At 38.3% G+C, this 20698-nt stretch overlaps 1 protein-coding gene across 1 annotated transcript in view; it reads left to right on the top strand.

Moving 5' to 3' along the window:
* The first annotated feature begins 2255 nt into the window (after positions 1–2255).
* Positions 2256–20698, top strand: part of SH3KBP1 (SH3 domain containing kinase binding protein 1) — a 198463-nt gene continuing 180020 nt past the window's right edge. Inside the window, exon 1 of the mRNA XM_072428055.1 lies at positions 2256–2618. Within this exon, the coding sequence (XP_072284156.1) occupies positions 2615–2618 (4 nt within the window). The 5' untranslated portion in view covers positions 2256–2614. The remainder of the gene's footprint in view (positions 2619–20698) is intronic.

Here is a 20698-nt window from a genome sequence, read left to right as displayed (position 1 = left end):
TGCTCTTTAAAGTGTAACTATAGTTCTGTGATCAGGCAGGATTTTTGTATTATGTCTGGATATGCCAGACAATGAATGAACATCATTTCGGTCTGGTCAATCAAGGTGGATGAAGATCAGGAACCCAGAAAAGGACCAGGTGACGTTGATGGGGCCATGACGGATGGGGAACAGGTGAGTATTTAAAAATTGTGATCAGGCAGGTGATGTTATTTTATTGCCGAAAGGACATTGCCTGCAATAAAGGACCTGACTGAATGCAACTTTTAATGTGAGGGTTTAGCCCCAATTTAAAATTTTTAGGTGAACTCTACATGAAAGATCCAAGCTAAACACCCATAAGATACACATACTGTACATACGAGGATATGGGATATGATAGAAATGCATTGGACTACATTTCTGTCCAGGCAGTCCTATTATGTACAGACTACAACTTTGTTGGTAAAGGATGACGATTTTACATTTCTCTGCTGCAGTTAGCTAACATTAACAGCTAAAGTCTCTTCCCCAGCCTGTGATAGGACAAAGGAATGTGTCATAGACTAATGTGTCAACATTGTCATCTCCCCTTCTTTTAGCATCTGGTCCTTTTGATGATTTTCCCTCCCTGTCTGATTTCTGCCAGATGGGGAATGCAATGTCCTAAAACTAAATCACATTCTGTTATTTACTGTGTGTGTATTTAAAAAACAAAATACACTTAACGATGCATTAAATAATACTGAGCTGCATTAAATTAATGAATAGTACTGTGTAAAGACAGTATAAAACTTCAGGCAGGGTATACATATGAATTTTAATATAGTCTGTACAGGAAAGAAGAAAAGGAAGTGGTGAGAATATAACACTATATAGGTCTATTAATGAAGCAGTGAATCTGATGTTCACTGAAACATTCTCTGTTGGAAAATCATTTACTGACATTGAAACAAATGAATGAGGAATATTTTCCACAACAGAATATTACAGTGAATGTCATATTCCCTGCTTTACAAATGGATCCCTTTAATTTTTGAGAAATAAAGTTATCACCAGTTTTCAGCAGAACGGGCGTCCCATTGGAAGACTACTCTTGTAAAAAATGTCTTTTAATGTACAAGATTTGTGTAACTTTTACCTAAGAGTCCCTCGTCAAGATTTATTTTGAAAATTGTGAATCATGGGTGATAGTTGTGATAGTGAATACAAACATTGATTGATGAACCCCCCTAAAGGTGTCACCAGTATAAAGTGAGGTTTAAATCCATTAGGACAGAGACAGCTATAAAAACTTGACAGGGTCCAAAGTCCAATACATGTGATCAATATTTGTCCCTGGAATGATTGATAATGGAACAAATGATTGTCACATAGCCTTTTACTGTTCTATGGAGGAGGTTGAACCCTTGAAATAACCTTCAGCTCTCACTATTTATATTATGCCCAGTCCATGGGGTACATTAGCCTGCGGTGTCACTTAAACTGACCTGAGAGGCACGAATTGCTCAAAGAACCCCCAGAAACCTCTGTTTGGGAATCCCTTGGGTTTTATATTACCACACATTTCTTTTATATGGGCTTACCAAAAGGTATAGGTCAGGGGTCAGCAAACTCCGGCCTTTAGGCCAGACACGGCCTAGCCAGTAGTCTATTCCGGCCCAACGCCCCCCTGGTCGAGCTGGCCTAATCCTTGCCGGCAGAGATCAGCAACCCGCACCTCTGAAACCGCATGCGGCTCTTGAGCCTCCTTGTTTTGCCTCCCTTCCCTATTTACCACGGCCGGGGTTAACACTTCCGCCTCCGGGGTAAGGAAACATTCCCTCTCCTCCATATGCATTGCAGAGGAGAGGGATTGCCCTTCAGGGGCGTTCCTGGTGGGGGGGCGGAGCAATCTACGTGGGATTTGAGGGAGAGTCCGGCCTAGTGTGCCTTCTTGACCTCCTAAAATGGCCTAGTAACCAAAAAGGTTTGCTGACCCCTGGTACGGGTTTAGCCTATTCTGAGACTATATGTAGGTGAAATATACCCCAGCCCCAGGGACTATGAAAGGGACAACTCCTTACAATCATGGTGAGCTGTGAGCCTCTCTGTGTATATGTATGTGTGGGATAATAGGGGCTGTAATGCCCTCCATGGGTTAGGGGAGCCCTGTGAGTACCCTGCAGGCTGTGGGCAGAGGAGGAGGCGGTGAGGGGAAATCTCGCGAGATTTGGGGTCCCTGAATGAGCCTGGCAGAGAGAGGAGCAACAGTCAAACTCCAAGCATCAGTCAGACAGCAGACACTGCATGAGCAGCTGCAAGGGGGAGGCGGAGGAGAGGAAGGGGAAATGCAGCTCTCATCACACTCACTTTCTTCTACACATCAGCAAATGCTCCTCCACCTCCACTAATACCGTTCCTTACAGTCCCCCGGTCCCTGCACCGTGCATGGCTCCCGGTCACCCAGCCTGAAGAGGAGATAATACCAAGGCTGCGGTGTGTCACCATCACAACCAGGGATCAATAGGAAGAAAAGAGGGGGGACCCCTCACCTGTCCTTCCTGGGGACCCCCATTCCAAACTCACCTGTCATCTTTACTCTCCCAACGTGGAACTTTAAAGCTGCGTTCATTGCAATCCGGATTCAATATAAATGGGTGAGTGCCGAACGATAACGCTTTTCGTTCTTTATAGTAAAGGGGCTGCAGTGATGGCTTTGTTTTGGGGAGGGGTGCTGTAATAATTGCTGGAAATCACACACAGAGGTAAAGCAATGCTGATCATCCACACTCTGTGTCCTTATGGAGCCTCTGATAGATTGTCATGATTGCCTGCCAAAAATGAAGTGCAAGCTTCTTGTATCAGTGACACGCTTGTAAAGTAGATGATCCATGCTGCAAGATTCCCACACCCCCTCTTTGTAATATAAGGTTTTATTTCTATGAGTAAGACTGCTGTTATGCTATTTGTGATGGAAGCCAATATGTGAGTCATCAATAGTTAGGGAACCCCCAATAGTGATAGAATGCAGGGGTCACTTCCATGCCATCTAATGCATTTATTGTTTTATTATCTGCAATGTCTGATTATTTTACATGCAGCATTTCTGCACTGAGCTCCATCATCATCTCTCAGTGTCCCTGTTGTCATGATTGCATTGTAAGCATGCTGCATGTTGTCAGAATATATTGCATATTGTTATATTTGCAGCCTCTGTGCTCTGTGGTATAGCGCAGTTCTTTGCAGAATAAACACAACAAAAAAACATTGCAAGGGTTTACGCGGAAGCTTCTGTGATGCCAAGGTCCTTATGACCCTGTTTCTGACAGGTCCACTTGGGAAATGTGTATTGATGGGATTCCTGCATGGTGAAAGGTGAAAGTACATTCTTTGTCCTGCTCTGAAAAGGAAAGATGGGGAAAAAATGTGCTGCTTGACAGATTAACTGTAACATTGCCCTGGAGGCCTTTAGATTGGCGTGCTAAAAACAAGTGGTGTGCACCTAAAATTCATATCTGATATCCAATCTACTGTAAGTGTGGCTTTGGGTATAAATATCCAATATCAGTAATATATGGAGAAGATAATCATTGTACATGTGAACCTTTTCTGGATTGGAATAATGGCTGGTATTCATACAGATGTGTGATCATTGTTCTAATAAATAATTGTAATATGGACATCAATTTATGGTAAAGTATTGTAACGTATCTATCTATCTATCTATCTATCTATCTATCTATCTATCTATCTATCTATCCATCTATCTATATTCTAATCTAATCTAATCTTATTTAATGACCTTGTCCAGGCACTTATGGGTATGACAACATTGTGTCTCTATCTGAGACAATTACTCCAAAAGTGTTGTCACCTTTTATTTGTGCTTGCAATGTAGAGTATAAGCAGCCATGCACATGGTCAGTGCTCCAGCAAGTTTCACTGTTACCATCAGGAAAGCGACTCTGAGAATAAATAAGCAACTAGTTTTGAAATGAGTAAATACATAGAAAAAGGGCTGTACAAATCTTGAGGAGACAGCTGTGCTATAAAAGAAAAATATTTTCTAAAATATTAAACATCATGTTTAACTCTCAATAAACAGTGCTTTGAAAAAAAAAATGTCATCTGGTTTGGGGTTAGATACTTATATCGTATTGTCTACACCTAGGGTACAATATGGCGGGATCAGGTTTGACTGTATATATCCACGCTGAATGTGCAGGAGACCAAGATTTAAGCCATTTTAACACAAGTTCAATACTGTGAAAACATTTCTTTGGCTGGTGACATAGTCTTGGCATGCAATATATGGTTACATGAACCTAATGATAGTTAGAAATGACAAATGCAAATATGGGAGAAACAATGTGAAATGTATATTTCTGAAATGTTCATTTATCTATCCTATAATACTGGCAATTATTAGTGTAATTTTTTTGTTAAGGATGAATGTTCGTGTAAGTAGGCACAGTGTTTGAACATCGTGCCCTCCTAGATGCCCTCCTAACTTTTCCAGCTCCGTCCTTCCAATCAGCCCCACCAATAATTTACTAATGTGAAAAGTAATTCTTGTGAAGAAAGAAGATTATTACTGGGAGGATTGGTACAGACTCGGAGAGTGTGTCTGTCAGACTCTGGCTGTTGACAGTAATTAAGGAATATTTTGCGGAAGAATTGATAGATTAAATGGAAATATTACCCTTTCCTTTAGATTTGCATCGAATCATTTCTTTAAGGGGATGGCCCTGCTCACCTAGTAGGGTGGTTTGGAATGTGGAGGTTGGAGAAATTTCTTTTAGGGAAATGCTACAATAACAAATCAATTTTTACCATAGGTTGTCTGAAGTATTCCGCCTCAGTAAAAGTCACTCAGGAAGTCTTTTATTGACTAATGCTGCAAAATGAGTGTCATTGGTTGTATGCAGTGTAGTTTGCATAGATCTATGCACTGCTGGAGATTGCAGGACATAGGAAAGCAGATTCCATGAAGCACTGTGCTGGGGGCATAGGGAAAGTAAGAGTGAAGACAGTTCTAATTCTGACTCCTATCCAAGGCTTAACAATGACATTTGATATATAGTAGGCTGAAGTTGGCACAACATGAAATGAACAATACAGGGAAGATGATGGCACGGACAGATTAATGTAGTAGGTAGTGTGGGCAGAAGATGAAGATGACAAAGAGAATATAGGACGGGAAGAACAGAGTAGGTGGACAGTAGAAAGAGCAAATAAGTGGGCAGAAGAAGTAATTGAGAAGAATGATGCAGGCAAAGTGGGTGTAAAATGGGGTGGAAGAAGGAATGGGCTGAGGAGAGAGGATACAGAAGTGGGGGGTAGGATTGGGCAGATATAGTGTGTGTGTGTGTGTGGGGGGGGGTAAATGGGGTGGAAGAAGGAATGGGCTGAGGAGAGAGGATACAGAAGTGGGGGGTAGGATTGGGCAGATAGAGTGGGGGGTAAAATGGGGTGGAGGAAGTAATGGGCTGAGGCGAGGGAAGACTAAAGTGGGGGTTAGATTAGGCAGGCGGGAGGGGGGGGGAGTGTAAAATGGGGTGGCAGAGGATCGTGCAGACAGAGAGTGTGGGGGATTGGGCAGATGAATTGGATGATAAGATTATGCAGAAAGTGGGTGGTAAGGTTGGGCAGACAGCGTCCGCTAACACAATGTGAACAGTCGTGTGAAATTGATGCAAAGAGAAGTGGAGGTTAGTGTGATAATGCTGCAAGTATTCGTGAGTTTGGGCACAGCTATCATAAGTAGCTATCATGAAGAAGACTTTATTGTGGGAAAGGGAGGATCCTTCCTTTCTTGACAAACTCTTAAAAGAAACCTAAAGAAATCTGTACCGTAAGTAACCCATACCTACCTCTCCTTCTTAAAGTCTATTTCCCTGACATGTATGCAGATCTGATAGTTATAATAGTTTTTGAGTTACTGACAATGAACAAACATGTCTTTACTTGTTCTGGTACAATGATTTAAAGACTAAAGACAGTAACAACTAACTAACTAGATTTTGGCTTCTTGTGTACTACTAGTGCAGCATTAAATACATTCAAGTGTTTGCTCATGTGTGTTGTGCTAGTTATCTTTGAAATTAATGTGTATATGATTATTTTCCACATTTGAACAAAATATGTGCATAAAGTTTTATTATTAGTCATGTTTGTTGATATATTTAACAGTAAAATGAACTTTGCAGGGTTTTAGGTGTAGTTTATGAGTCCCCCCCACACTACTGATACATAAAACTAAAGAAGAAGGTCTGTTTAATTTGAATGGTGGGGCAGAATTATTTAACACATGTGGGATGCACATACATGTAGCATACTGTAATATAACATTTTAATTAAAACCTTTCTGTCATTGTTAAGTCATGTTTTAAATATTTCTGGGGTTTAGTGTTGTTCTTGAGAAAATTAACAACAGGAATATAACTCACAGGGTTTTAAAAAAACTCCAGGCAGATTGAACTGTGGGACTGAACTGTTTTAACAACACAGTCAATGGGCAAACGTTTACCACCAATATTGCTTGGTGTTCTCTTGCAGCTGATTTTCCATGCCCTGTTCGTTACCATGTTTTTGTATGTGGATGGCCATTGTGATAGAGGAAGGGCTTTGCTAACTCAAGTCAGAACCTCCAGCAAGGAAAACTTTGAGCTGCACAATAATGACACCACCAAATCCCACTCCAAATCCCCTAGCAGTCAGAAGCATTAGTGATTGAGATCTGACATTTCACATACACAGCTATGAGGCTGTAGGAGCAGAAAAAGACCTACACACCTTTACCTGACTACACAGCCATGCAGGATACTCCACTATTTTACGTTTTATCTCTATTTAGATTTGTAGACAATTGGGCAGCTGTATAACCCATGAAAAATGCACCTTGTGCAAGGGAGAATGATATGCTACCCTCATTCACAGGCATTTGTTGAAGTAACAGATATTCTTATCAAGAAATAACTGTAAAATATCACATGCTTCTGATAAAATAGATATAGGTGCCGGTTATGCGCTAGTAAAAAATGGAATCATATGCTGAAGAACAGTATTTGCATACTTTGTAGACAGAATTGAAAACATAAAAAGTGATTATATATTTACAAAGAAACAGCATAACAATTACAAAGTAACATAGAGGGGAAGAGATCAGTTTCCCTAAAAGAGACCTATCAATGTTTCTGGGAAACATGCCTATAATTTAATCAGCCTTCCACTCTCTGTCTAATGAGAAGGGAGATGACCCGGGAAGTACGGGGCTGATCTTCCTGGCTGGACATAGATTAAAAGTGTTGCTGAAAAGCATTTCAATCTTTTTGCCAGGTAACAAGGTAATTCTGTACATATTTCAGCTGTGTATTTAGATGAGCTTTTCTCAACATTTTTACCCCGGAGAAATCCTTGAAATGATTTTCAGATCTTAGAGAAGTAAAATTCATTCCTCAAGGGTCAAGGAGTATACTGTCCTTTACTTAGAATACAATCCTTACAGATGGCTAAAAACATCATTGTTGCCATGCCACTGGTTTGGCCAAGTAGCATTAGACTGGATGCTATGCAGGCAGCATTGGATGGGAGATCAAACAATCAGACCCTGAAGAACCCCTAATACTATTTGAAGGAACCCTGCTAGAGAAAGTTAAGTAAGATGTTTGAAATAGGTAATGTAGCTTAATTTATTTCTTGTTTCCCCCTAGTTTTCAGACAAGAGCAATGTGGGCAGTTTTAAATGGAAGCAAGAAATGGCTACCCTTTGATTTACCTAATAGGTAGCATAGTTTCAGTGATCCACCTATGTACCCCTGATACTGCATGCTTCTTATGTATCTTAAAACATAGAGGGCTATTCTTTTCACCTGTTTGGTGATCTATCACAAGTTGTAGGAGCCAAACATTCACTGCAGGCAATCAAGGAAAAGCATCAGGAAGATTTTATTGTGGTGTCTGAACGACTAAAAATTGTCTTTTAGCTCTATCCTTAAGGTTTAAATTCATTACAGCGCTAATCCATTTTCATTACGAATTTTATCATCTTAGATCACTGTGGGCAAACTGCCAAAACAAAAGAATTGTACAACTGGTATACCTTCACTCTGTGTATGTTTATACATATTCAAAATAGTAAAACATACAGTATGATCTGAGCCAAATCAGACATTTTTATGTGCACTATATTGTCTATAATTATACATATGCTTATATTTCATTCTTGGTATTTTAACTGCACAACTTGTCATGCCTTTGTCAAATCCAATTGGGGAATTGGGTCCAATTTTATAAATGAGCTACTAAAAGATCAAGCAACAGAAAATGCATATAGAAACAAGAGAGACTAAGGTACTTTAATCTGTCTGAAATGTAATGTGAGTATGGGTTGTTGTAGCAGTTATGCTTTTGGCCACTTGACTTCTTTGTCTTAAGAGCATTGTCCCCCTTGGTATCCTTCGTAGTCATATCCAAGATATTTGAGTATATACTAGGTGGTGCTGAGAAGTTCCTGGCTTTGCCCTCTTCCAGATGAAATAGAAAAATGAGTGTGGGGGCATATGACAGCCTAATATCTTAGTATGTAACTGTGCCAATATCAGGTCTTTGCGATTCTTAACTGTTTTTTCTTTTGAAAGCTGTGATGGCAGAGGCACAAGCAAGTTTCACGTCCTTGGAGTTAAGGGCCGTCATGAAGTTTTTGTTTCTCCAGGGAAAGGAAGGACACTTCTCCCCCAGTGTTTGTCCCAGTGTGAATGTCCCACAAAACTTCATGATGGCCCGTAACTCCAACAATGTGAAATTTGCTTGTGCCTCTGCCATCACAGCTTCTCACTAAAAGAAAAAACTGTTTTAAGAATCGCATACTAAGATATTAGGCTGTCATATGCCCCCACACTCATTTTTCTATTTCATCTGGAAAGGGGCAAAGCCAGGAACTTCTCAGCACCCCCTTGTACTTAGCAGATAGGTGGTCTACCCTGAGAAAGAATTGTAAAGGTTGTGAAAAGCTGTATTAGATAGTAGCTTATTTATTGTTGCTTCAAAACAATACAAAATTATGACTTTGTACCATAATTAACTGGATGGACATACAAGAATAATTATACTTTAGGGACACATTTGTTGTGCTCTTCAAGCCATCTACTACTTTCCATTAGTATAGGCAATTGTAAAGCTATAAAGCTACTCAGTAAAGCAATCAGAGTTCTTTACTGCTGCTTGCCACTGATAACATGTTGATGGTGAGGTTTCTCCCCTGGTTTACTTTCAGACCTAACAGTCTGTCTACATACAATAAAGGATTACAATGATTCTGCATGGACATGCAGGGTGATAAAACCGGGTGATACTCACTTGTCCCTGTTCCCTCACAGGGGGTCGTCATCTTCTCTCTTCCTGCAGGCGATCTTCAAATGATTGGCTGGGCTGGGATGACCTATCTCCTGCACAGGTGTGCATAAGTTTATTTATTGCTGGCTCCTGCAGGGGATGTCAGGATTGCTGGGTATCCCGACAGCCAAAGCTGACACTGCACATATGCAGCTCAGCTTTTTGCCATATATCCAGAGCAATCAGGCAGGGAGGAGGGATCATTGCTGAAGAAATATCTGACCTGTAACTTTCTGCAATAATGATCTGCCTGATCGTGGATTCCTAAAAGTGAAAGTTTAGTTCTGATTTAACTTGGAGAACTCCAATGGGATAAATAGAAAATCTTTTTTTTTTCTGAATGTTCTGGTCTTTTGTTTTGATGAATTCCTGTTATATGTGGACCTACAGGAGCAACAAATTGCTCTTGGAGGTGGTCATCACCGTCAAAATCTTTGATCTTGGAGCTGGAAGGTGAGATCCAGTACAATGTACTGATTAAACCCAATGTATTAAGCCAGAGCAATTCCATTGTGTTATCACAAGAAACTGGGCTAATAACCACGGGCTAATTATATTTTATTAGAATGTGTGGAATGCTGCTTCCTGGCCACCAGGTAAATTCTAGCTTTGTTGTTTGAAACCAATACAAATAGATAAAATGACGGCTCTGTATCAGTATTAAGAAGATGGAAATATAAGATAAATTATACTCCAGAGACACATTTTCTTTTGGTCTACAAGCCATCTACTGCTATCCATTAGTATAAGCAATTCTAAAGCTATCAAAGCTATTCAGTAAAGCAGCCAGACTTATTTACTGTGCTTGTCAGAAATATCAGAGATAACATGTTAATGGTGAGGTTTCTGCACTGGTTTCCTTCTAGACTCAACAGTCTGCCCACTCACATGTAGACAAAATGTTAAAGAATTACAATGATGATACTTTCTGTGCAATAAGAAAATTGAATGGCAACTTTCATTAGGAGGGTTGGGGTAGGATAAATTTAATTCACATATAATGCCAGTTTTTTTTCTGAATGTTCCAGTAGTTCCCATGTAGAAGCATTTCTGGTGTGTTTTAGTGCTCTAGAGGCAACAGATGAAGAAATGCCGATAACCTTCCCCTTAGTGTGTGTAAGTAGCCAGCTGTGCACAATGACAATGCTGCAGTGAATTCTCTTCAGTCCTGCAGCATTGGTTTTCTTTTTTGTCTGGGGTTAGAGGGAGTTACTGGCCCGATTGCCAATTATATATATGTTATACTAATATTTAATTAGTGAAATGTATATTAATATAGACCTTACTATAAACTTTATAGTGTCAGTTACACTGTATAGTATCTGTTGCTGAGTTCTAAGCTTTATCTTTTCTTAATTGGCGATTGGTGGAGTCTTAGGTAAGGTGTAATACTTGGATTACAATGGTAAGACTCTTAAAATGTAGCTTACTATATTTAGCACATTTTAGGTAGAAAGTTTCAGGTTGAAAAATATGGAAAAAAATGTCTGTCTATTATTGTGCTTTATATATCAAACTAGATTCCAGTTCATCTATAAATTTATGAGATAGTATGTGAATATATTCACCTCATTTACTGCATCATAAATACTACACTAAAGACAAGAATGTTAACACTACTTAACATGCATAGAATGGAAGGCCAGTGGAAAGTGGGTTTTTGCCCAGGGGTGAGGGGAATTCATTCCCAACTTTTTGCTGTACTGAACTCCATGCAAACAGCTTTTTTAGAGAAAAACCTACTGTAGGTGGACTCACTTCTAATTGCCTTACTTTTCTGTTCAGACACAACACAGCTAGGACACCACTTTGTGGGAGTTAAGAAATACAGTCATGTCACTTCCCGGATCTTGGGCTGATGATTAAATAGAGAAACTGTAAAACTTTAAAATACTAATGTTGCATCAACTCTGTGCACTCTACTCCTTTCTACTGTCATCATGTAGGAGGACCTGTTTAGTTTAAATCCCCACTATCATGACATGCCAAGAGCTTGTGTCAGACATACTTAGCTAGTGATATTTGTTATACCTTAAATGCATTTATTATTTTAAAATAATACCTGTACCCAATTACAATAAATGGTATTAAAATGTCTACCTAAATTTTATTTGCTTTAAATTATATCTTGTACCTTAAAAAAAGAACATCCGATTGCTGTAGTGTAATTTCTCTGTGGTCCATTTTGTTTGCTGTCAGATGAAAAATGTCTACACCCATCTGTCATACAAAGCAAATACAATTTAATCTTGTTATTGCCAAAGTTCAAAGAAATTGGAAAAATCGTTCAGTAACTGTCAAATGGAGAAACACTTGGCTATAAATCAGAATTTTCTCATGGATATTGTATATCAAATCAAATTTACACTGCCCACATACAGGTCAACCACATTACTGATCTTTTTAGTCACTTTGGCATAGCCCACCAAAAACTTATATCTTGGTTCAGGTTGATTGCATGTCTAATGCAAAGAGTTGGAATATTTATGATTTATCCTCCCTAACCCCAGCTTCCATCCCTTCATTTCTGCACTACTTTTGTCTACTAAAGAAATAAAGAGAAAACTGTTTAAGACCATTACCCAGTGCTACATTGTAAGAAGAAAGGGGACAGCTACATGTTTGCCATACTTGAGGGTACAGGGTATGCTTTTCAGTCTAGGATTGATTGGGGAAGCAACAATGTATATGCGTTTAATGGGAAATGGGCATTTACTAAACCCTGTTTGAACTGTGCTTTGAGCTAGTTAAAGACGAACTTTAAAGAAAACACAACAGGAACAGTGAAAACCTGTGGCTCATGAGTCAGAACTAGAAACTACAGCAGTTTTCACAATTAGGAGACCTCAAGACATATAAGGAGCCAGTGAAAAATTCAGCTTGCAACCGTCCACACACTCTGAAATATTAGTTTTAGTTTAACTGTGCCTTAAACTAAAACCATAGTTTTGTTGTAAAAAAAAATATATATTCAGTCAGTTGCATACATTGTTAAGGATTTAGCAAAGTATTTGACTATTGTAGATCTGTGATCATTCAGCTCAGCAGTTACATTTCTTTTGCTGAAAGTTTTACTGATTATTTTAGGTTTAGCCAGTGTTTTTCAACATCATCCAGACCATCCAGACCATCACTGGCATTCCATAGGTGGCTCATGTTTCTATGGTCTGCAATAGAATGTATGGTAATCATGTGCAGGGAATGGGTCAAGCTATTGCTGGTATGGCTTCCAATCAGCGTCGTGAGGACTACGTATGGTGCCGATTTAAGAAGTTATACATGAACACAATGTCATAAGTTGTAGAGGAAAATAAACATTACTCTACCATTATCAGCAGCCAGTGCGCCAGTCTAATTCTGGACAAAGGTCCTGGCTAGGTAGAGTCCAGTGTGGAAACATAATTTTCACTGCAATGTGTGCTGACCACAAATTTTTGCTTGCTTCCATTCTGACTGCATGGTACAACATTTGTTTGAGCTGGTTGGGAGTTTTAGAAATAGTTGTGACAGATCTAAGCTAATGTAAGAGAGCAGAACAGCCTAAGCAGTGACTTCCCAAAATTATACAGAATAAGAAAAGGAGACTATACTGCTAATGAGTATTGGAAGGAAGCAGTACAAAGCATGTGAATCCTAAATGTAGTTTTGGAGGCAAGAATACAATGACTTTAGTGATTTATACATCCGTAAGTTGTTCTACAGTGATTTGCAATTTATTTAAAAACCAGTGGTGATCTGAAGACACCTAAATTTGAAAATCAAATATTTAAAAAAGTGGATTTACATTTATCGTACGAATATTGTACTGTCTCATGTACCCTGCATACCCTTAGCTCTTCATGTTTATCTCCCCTACTATTCTGTGTTACTTCCCCCACCTACTAGATTGTAAGCTCTTCGGGGCAGGGTCCTCTCCTCCTGTGTCACTGTCTGTATTAGTCTGTCATTTGCAACCCCTTTTTAATGTACAGCGCTGCGTAATATGTTGGCGCTATATAAATCTGCTATATACATTTTAAATAAAACTAATTTGTATTTTGTACTCCAAAGCTGCATACCTTTATTTCTTAGAAGTCCAATTCCTAGGATATTCAAGTAGGAAGTGGAAATGTTTTAGAAGTAGGACCTCACAGAGACAAAGTAAAGGTAGCTAATTATACCTCAGAGTAGATCATGTCTTTTATTAAGAGTCACAGTATACTTTGCATGTATACATGCATTTATTTATTAAAATTCATGAATAACATTTTTATTTTTCGAGCTATAAAAGTCCATATCTTTAAACTATAAAAAATGCACTTTGCAATTAAGTGATAATATACACCATAAGAAAATAATAAAATACAAAAATGAAGCAAATTGAGTTCTTGTTTATTAAAGTAATCCAATGCCTTTACTAGGGTATATAAATTACGTTGTTTGCAGATAGGGAAATATTTTATTTTTCATAAAAAATATTCATGTAAATTCATGTATTTGAGTAAAACAGTGTAAAATATAACATCCTTATAAATACTTTCAAATCATGATGTTAAATATTATGGAAAAGGTCACTAATTAGCCAATTCCATGGCCTATTGTTTATTATAGATGGGGAAATGTAAATTAGCAACATTTTGGCAATTGAAGGCAAACAGGAGGCATCTGACTGGTCCATGTATTAAAAGTGGATTGTTTGGGTAATACCATTCTGGCGAGAGAGGACAAGTTCATTATGGACTTCCTCCAACCATGAAATGAGGTGGGCTGTGACAGAGTTTTCAATGCTGTTGCATCACATTTAATCAGCACTGCATAGTTGGATGTTAGATTATCCACTGATAAATGCACAGGATGAGCCTGATTTATTAAAGCACTCCAAGAGTTTATTAAAGCACTTTCATCAGTGAAGCTGGGTGATCCAGCAAACCTGGAATGTTTTTTTCAAAGTCATTTGCTAGCAGATGTTTTCAACCCTGGACCAGAATTATTCCAGGTATTCTGGATCACCCAACTTCACTGATGAAAGTATATCCTCTCGAGCATTGGAGGGCTTTAATGAATCAGGCCCAATGACTTTACACTTGAAATAGGAGGCAATTGGCTTCATTCTTGCATTATATTTAATACAAATAGAGTTCAGCTTTTTTTAAAACAGTTGGTGAGCATTAGTTTCTTTCAGGGAATGTTTGTGGAAACAATATTTTCCCAAATGCATCTGTTTGTTTAGCTTTTTGTAGATGAACAGACACATTCTTTTATATATAAAGTTACTTGTCATAAACGCAAAGCACATACATACACTTCATGTGAAATCTTTTGTGTAAACAGAGGAAACAAACAAAAAATTTACTTATGATTGTCAACCACAAGGTTTAGACAGTTTTCTCAGTGTTTGTGTGAACGTATAGAAACAACACATGGCACATACTGAATGCATGGTACTCTACTTTCTTTTGGCAGGCCAAGGAATGGATGACCCCTAGGAGGAATTGGTCTGAAATGAAGATCTATCAGTAAATGTGATTTATGGGGTCTTCTGCCACCACTGCCCTTATCATGCTTATGGGCACTCTTCTATTCATATTTTAAATTTTTATATTTTCACGAGTATAGAATCATTTATTACAAGTTGTTATATAACCATATCTAGGTAATACGGACTGTACTGATATAAAAACATAACCAGTTCACCTCTAATGATAGCTGCACTTAGCAATGCAAATGTAGACTTTTGTGTAAGAATTAAAGTAATCCCAAACCTTTCGACGAAAGCATCCCTATTCCTCAATAAGGTCACCAATCACCTTTTTTTGTGTAAACTAAGTTGTGCATGCTTGGGACAAAGTAATTCCCCTGTGAATGTTTGAGAGTTGCATCACTCTGGCCCAACCATTGAAGATAACCAAAGGCTCCAAATCTGGAAGAAGGTCAGGTGAAAATGGAGGTGCTAAAAACATGTGTTGCATTGTTGAAGAAGGGGGTTTATATAAGATGAGTGAGCTATAATGCTCAAATATTCTTGCACATTAAGGGCTTATGGTAAAGGAGATTTGTGAAAAGAGGACAAACTCTATCTTTACAGGTAAATAAATACGATTTGTATACAACTAAACTTAACCATATCTTTGGATTTTATGTTTATTTTACTGACTATAACTTTTTCATATACAGTATACACTTTCTGCATACTCAACGATTAATAATTAAATTTACATATTTTGGATATCAAAATTCTGTATTTAATTTTTCAGCAAGCGGATGGAGCTCATTTTCGTTTTCAAAGGTTTACCAGGCTGACCTGGTAAAAAACAAAACAAAACATTTCAATAACTGAAACTTGCACAGACAAATAAATGAGTGGAAGGATTTACAGAACTCCTTCTCTCTCTGCCTATAAATCTAATATAAATATGACAACCAGGTCTGTGGTCATCATGGTTGCCATAAACAGAATCTATCTATAATGCACTGTAAACCAGGCCTCCGCTGAAAGAACCCTAAAGCCCTATCTGTTGATAAAAAGAGTTAACATTTCTTACTATAAAATAAATATCATGTCCAGCATTATACTGAGTTTGTCATGTGCCTTTTCTTTTTCTGAAACAGTGCTTCTAAGAATTAAACATACATACATGAGACATAGGTGCAATATAGTTGTAACACAGTACATGTCCAAGTGCAGTAATTGAGTATATCTGTACTCCACATTGGGTCCTGCCATATAGGCAATGTGTTTGATGATGGGCCAAGTTTTTTTTCACTGGCATTTATGAGGAGACATCTGTCTGTCTGTTCTACAATCTTTGGATCCACCAGCAACAAACAAGGCCTGCCTTGATGAAAATAAATACAATTACATCATTTTGAAATTTAAATTGGATTGTACAGAGATTTTACAACTGGCTAGTCATGCCTTTAGCCAGCATTTGTGTTGAGATTTTTGTTTTTTATATTTCACTATATGGTTGTTTGAACTGTGTGTGTTTTACATGACTTTAGGCACATTTTGGATCAGCTGTTAAATGCTTATTAACCTCTACAATACATGTTTTTTTCTGTAGTTTAGGAGGTATACATTTACTGGACATTTATTTCTGCCTTATTGAAATTCTTATTTCATGCCAAAAAAGTTGTAGCTCCTTTCATTCAGTCCAGGTAAAGTGTGATTTTTTTTAAATTCGAATTGGCACTAAAAAAACATAGCTTATCCTTTTGCTACTAAACTTCTAATCCTGTTTTTTTATAAAAGCTTTAATAAACCATTCTTAACACAAGAGGCAAAATCCCACCCAGTCCTGGCTGGCACAGACATCTTTTTACTGCTGCTCCCTCACTATGTTTTGTCCGGGCAGATTAGTGAACAATGTGGAAGCTTTGCTGCAGCAGTTCTATCCCTTGGATTTAAAGTTTACTACCTAAACCACAAATCCATTACTTAGCACTTTCACTGACCTGGCATGCCGTGTGAATACCAAAATATTTGCATTAATTAAATGCTTAATGAGGGCATAGCTATATATGGGCTGATCGAAACATCAATTAATGTCTCACTTCCCTTGTGAGCAATAACATGTGCTGCTGACTGTCACAAGAGCTGGCTACTGAATACAATTTTACCCTCTGGATGATAGGTACCCATGTAAAGCAGGTAGAATTTAAAGGTATTTTGTGATTAGTCTCAGCGGTTTCTTAAATTGAAAAATACTTGGTTCCCCATTTTTGTCAGTAAGGCATATACTTATCTAAAGATACTCTTAGAAATGCATTTGATTACCAAGAAAATGAGTTATGGTTATGAGGTCCAGCTGTCATTTCAGCTTAACCACTGCAGGATCGCAGGCTCTTGTTTTTTTGCCTCTCAGGTTTGTACATGTGTGTAAATGTAAACCAAAAATAGTCAGACTGGTTGCATACAAAAATAGTGTCATTCTTAGTTTCAAATGAGTGTGATGCTTTACTTATGAAATGTTTATGTTAGAAACCTTGTTGAGTTTTTTGATTCAGTTACTTTGGCTTGTGTAAAGAGGTCAAACAATATCTGAAGTCTAACCGGTTCTGCCCCTCCTGGCCATACACTTATAACCTTCACTTATAAAACTAACCAAGCTATTACGTAGATAAAAAGTGTGTTTTAGTTTGCTTTCTGTAAAAGACATAGTATTACATTTACTAGAAAATACAAATAGGCCAGTGTCTTTTACTGTAGAAAAGGCACCAAAACACTTTTACAATAGGTGTTTAATTATGTTCAATAATATGTCTGTGGCCGTGATACAATAAATAAATTCAGTGGGAGCATTAAAGTGAATATGCTGGCTTGTGAGATGCATAGTCAACTACTTATCAACTTTGCTTCTATTTCAGCAGCTAATGCAGCCATTTCCACCATCAGCCTGATTTAAAATTTTACCAGAGAGGAATATGCCAAATTGAGGCAACCCTACCCTCACTCCAAAATAACTAACCAAAATGTTTGAGGTAATTATATCACTACCTAACAGATGTTATTAGTTGTAAGTCCAGAATTAGGTTGTTCTTTCAAAATCCAGATTTCACAATTACAGTACACTCAGTAAAATGGTTAGCTAGAACAGGCAACTCTTTTCATTGTAGATGGTGTTCAAAAGGATATATGGGATAATAAATACTGAATAAAAACATGTCCTCTGGTTTCCAGATTTTATGACTCAAATGTCTAAGTCACAGTCACACACTGATGATACACACATATAAACTAATAAAGCTGTAAAGTCATACAGGGAATGTGGTAAATGTTTAATAAGTTTAACTTCCCTTTTATGCATATTTAGGATTTGGAAAAAGCTACAGAACATTGGCAGCCATTTTATGGTGCATGGCAATCTCCCTTCTAAACAGTTTTTTCTGTGTATGGCAGTGGTGTGATAACTTTCTTCTGTAAAGGACCTTGGGCCTGCATAATTAGAACATAGAAGTCTTGAGGCATTCATACTTACACTGCCTCCAAATAGACTAAGATAGGTGGGACTGGCACAACCTGGACTGTAGCGGAAGTCTTAGAATAAGGTGTTACGAGAATTTCAGGTTGCTGATATAGTGAATATTTGATAGTGCTATGACGTGAATAATCAAACAATACCTAAAATAGGCTGTAGACTAGTATTTTAAAAATACTTCCCTGCCAAATTTCGAGGTTTATTGGTATGCAGATTCTAAAAACTACTGGTATTTTTCTTGGACATGGGAAGAAGCTCATATCACATTGTGAGTTTGGACCTTTAATGTCACTTTTTAAAACTCTGAGAATTAGATTTTTCCTATGATCTACTTTTTATACTGTGTTGGTAATACAGTTGCTAAAAGAGTTACTTACCACTCTTTTTAATAGATTATCAGAATATTTGTTTAGTGTTCTCCCCAGAAATTTTTTTCAGCCGGATGGTAAAAAAGTGGGTTTGGCAAAACTGCAAATTTAGTGCTTCCAGTTATTTATGCCACAGGTATCCAGTAACCCCTAATATTGTGTCAGTGTTCTACCTACCCCCTATACTTCTTTCCAACTTTCTAATGGCTGGTATTATGCCCAAACTGTCCATGGCTGTGTATTTTAACCCAACTCCCTAGTGTTCCATGTTTTAATTGTGTAATCCTTAGTAGTAGGATAATATTGTGATCAATGTGGTGTAACAAGCTAGGCTTAGTTCACATTAGCAGTAAAAAAATTGCTACCCCTCCTGAGTGACTATTGGCAACAGCTAGTCATCAGCTAATGCAACCTTACTGCCATTGTGAATTCAGCCCAACTTTAGACGTTGCCTCCAATCGCTATATCTAGATAACGCAAAACTTTTGTTTGTCCATGACCTGAGCCCAGTGAGTCTCAAGCTTGCCCAGATTCATTCTTCTTTCTGATGCTCACTATTCCATCAAGTGCTAATCCCATTGGGCATGCGCGAGATTGAGCATGTTTTTTACATTATAGAAAAGCCCCTGATTATGTGTTCCTGCTGATGGGCATGCGCAAAATGAGCAGCCCACAGCCACCTGGAAAATGTGACACAAATATCCCAGAAGGCTGCAGATTTACCCTGAGGTCTTTACCACCATGGCAGTAAAGAGGGAAGGAGAGGGGTCCTCCCCAAAAAATTAAATAAAAAAAAACCTCCCATCACTGTTTTTATTTCCATGGGCAAAAAAACCTGTGAAATGTATCCTCCTACAGCATGATAGCTGTGCGTGTAAAGTCTTCTTGCCATATTCTGCAGCCAAACAACTCAATGTGATCAAACCTTCATATCTCCTAAATTGTTGGTACACAGGGGACCCTAATAGCTACCAATAACCCAAATTTCTTAAAAGAATATCAAGATATGGAGATCACAAGTTTGAAAACTTGTAAAAATTGAACATCTGGGTTGCTGTTTCATAAGGAAGGGCACCCTTGGATCCCAAAAGTTAAAATCCTAATTAAGGACCCCCAAGGTCCAAACAACAGAAGCAGATAGTGTAGCTCAGTATTACAATTATAGTTTTGTGAAAGGTAGGTAAAAAATTTAGGGTCCACACCTCAGTGCTCCTTGCTATGTAAGTAACCCCGCGGGTCCCCAATTTACATTTTTAACTAAGGTCACCTAGGCACATTTGCTTTTGAAACAGCAACCCCAATGATATTATTTCACAAGTTTTTACAATTGAAATTGTGAATACTATTAGCTATGAGGGTCCCTTGTGCACCCTGAAGTCACAATGATACACGGTTTAGGAGATATAAAGGTTTGTATACAATGAGTTGTAAGGCTGCACCATGACACGCAGATACACACGCAGCTAATTTTGGGGAGGGGCACCCGGTGTCCCGATCTTATCATTGATGTGCTGTTCTCACCACCCAGCTCTTATCTGCAGCTGGAATCCTCTAAAAGGATGACAGCTGAGAACAGAGCAGCCTCTCCTTGTCTGTTCAGAGGATTAGAACTGCTGATAAGACCCTGGCAAGGGGGGCAGGGCAGCTGGGTGGGCCGCCCAACATAAAGGGGCTGGGGGGAATATTGTTCCTGTTATTTGCCTTACTCTGCTAGCTCCACTTCCCAAGAAATCCACGTCTTTTACTATCCTGCTGCAGTCAATTTATTATATAATGATTTGTAAAAAGTTGTTGATGTTCTTTTCAAGAAATGCACTTATTTCTCTCATTTTAATTGTGTGTGTAGTGTAATCATTGATCAAGAGTCTTTTGGTTTAATCAACTGGCCAAAACATGAAACAGAAATATTTCTGCATTTTAATCTGTGGCATGATTTTGGCCAATTGATTACAAGCCTGCCCACCACGACAAGGTAGACTCTTTCAGGGCAGGACCTACACTAAACTACACTAAGCTAAC

This window comes from Pyxicephalus adspersus, chromosome 1 (genome assembly GCF_032062135.1).
Source record: "Pyxicephalus adspersus chromosome 1, UCB_Pads_2.0, whole genome shotgun sequence".
NCBI classification, from domain to species: domain Eukaryota; kingdom Metazoa; phylum Chordata; class Amphibia; order Anura; family Pyxicephalidae; genus Pyxicephalus; species Pyxicephalus adspersus.
This window is presented reverse-complemented; position numbering and strand designations above follow the sequence as displayed.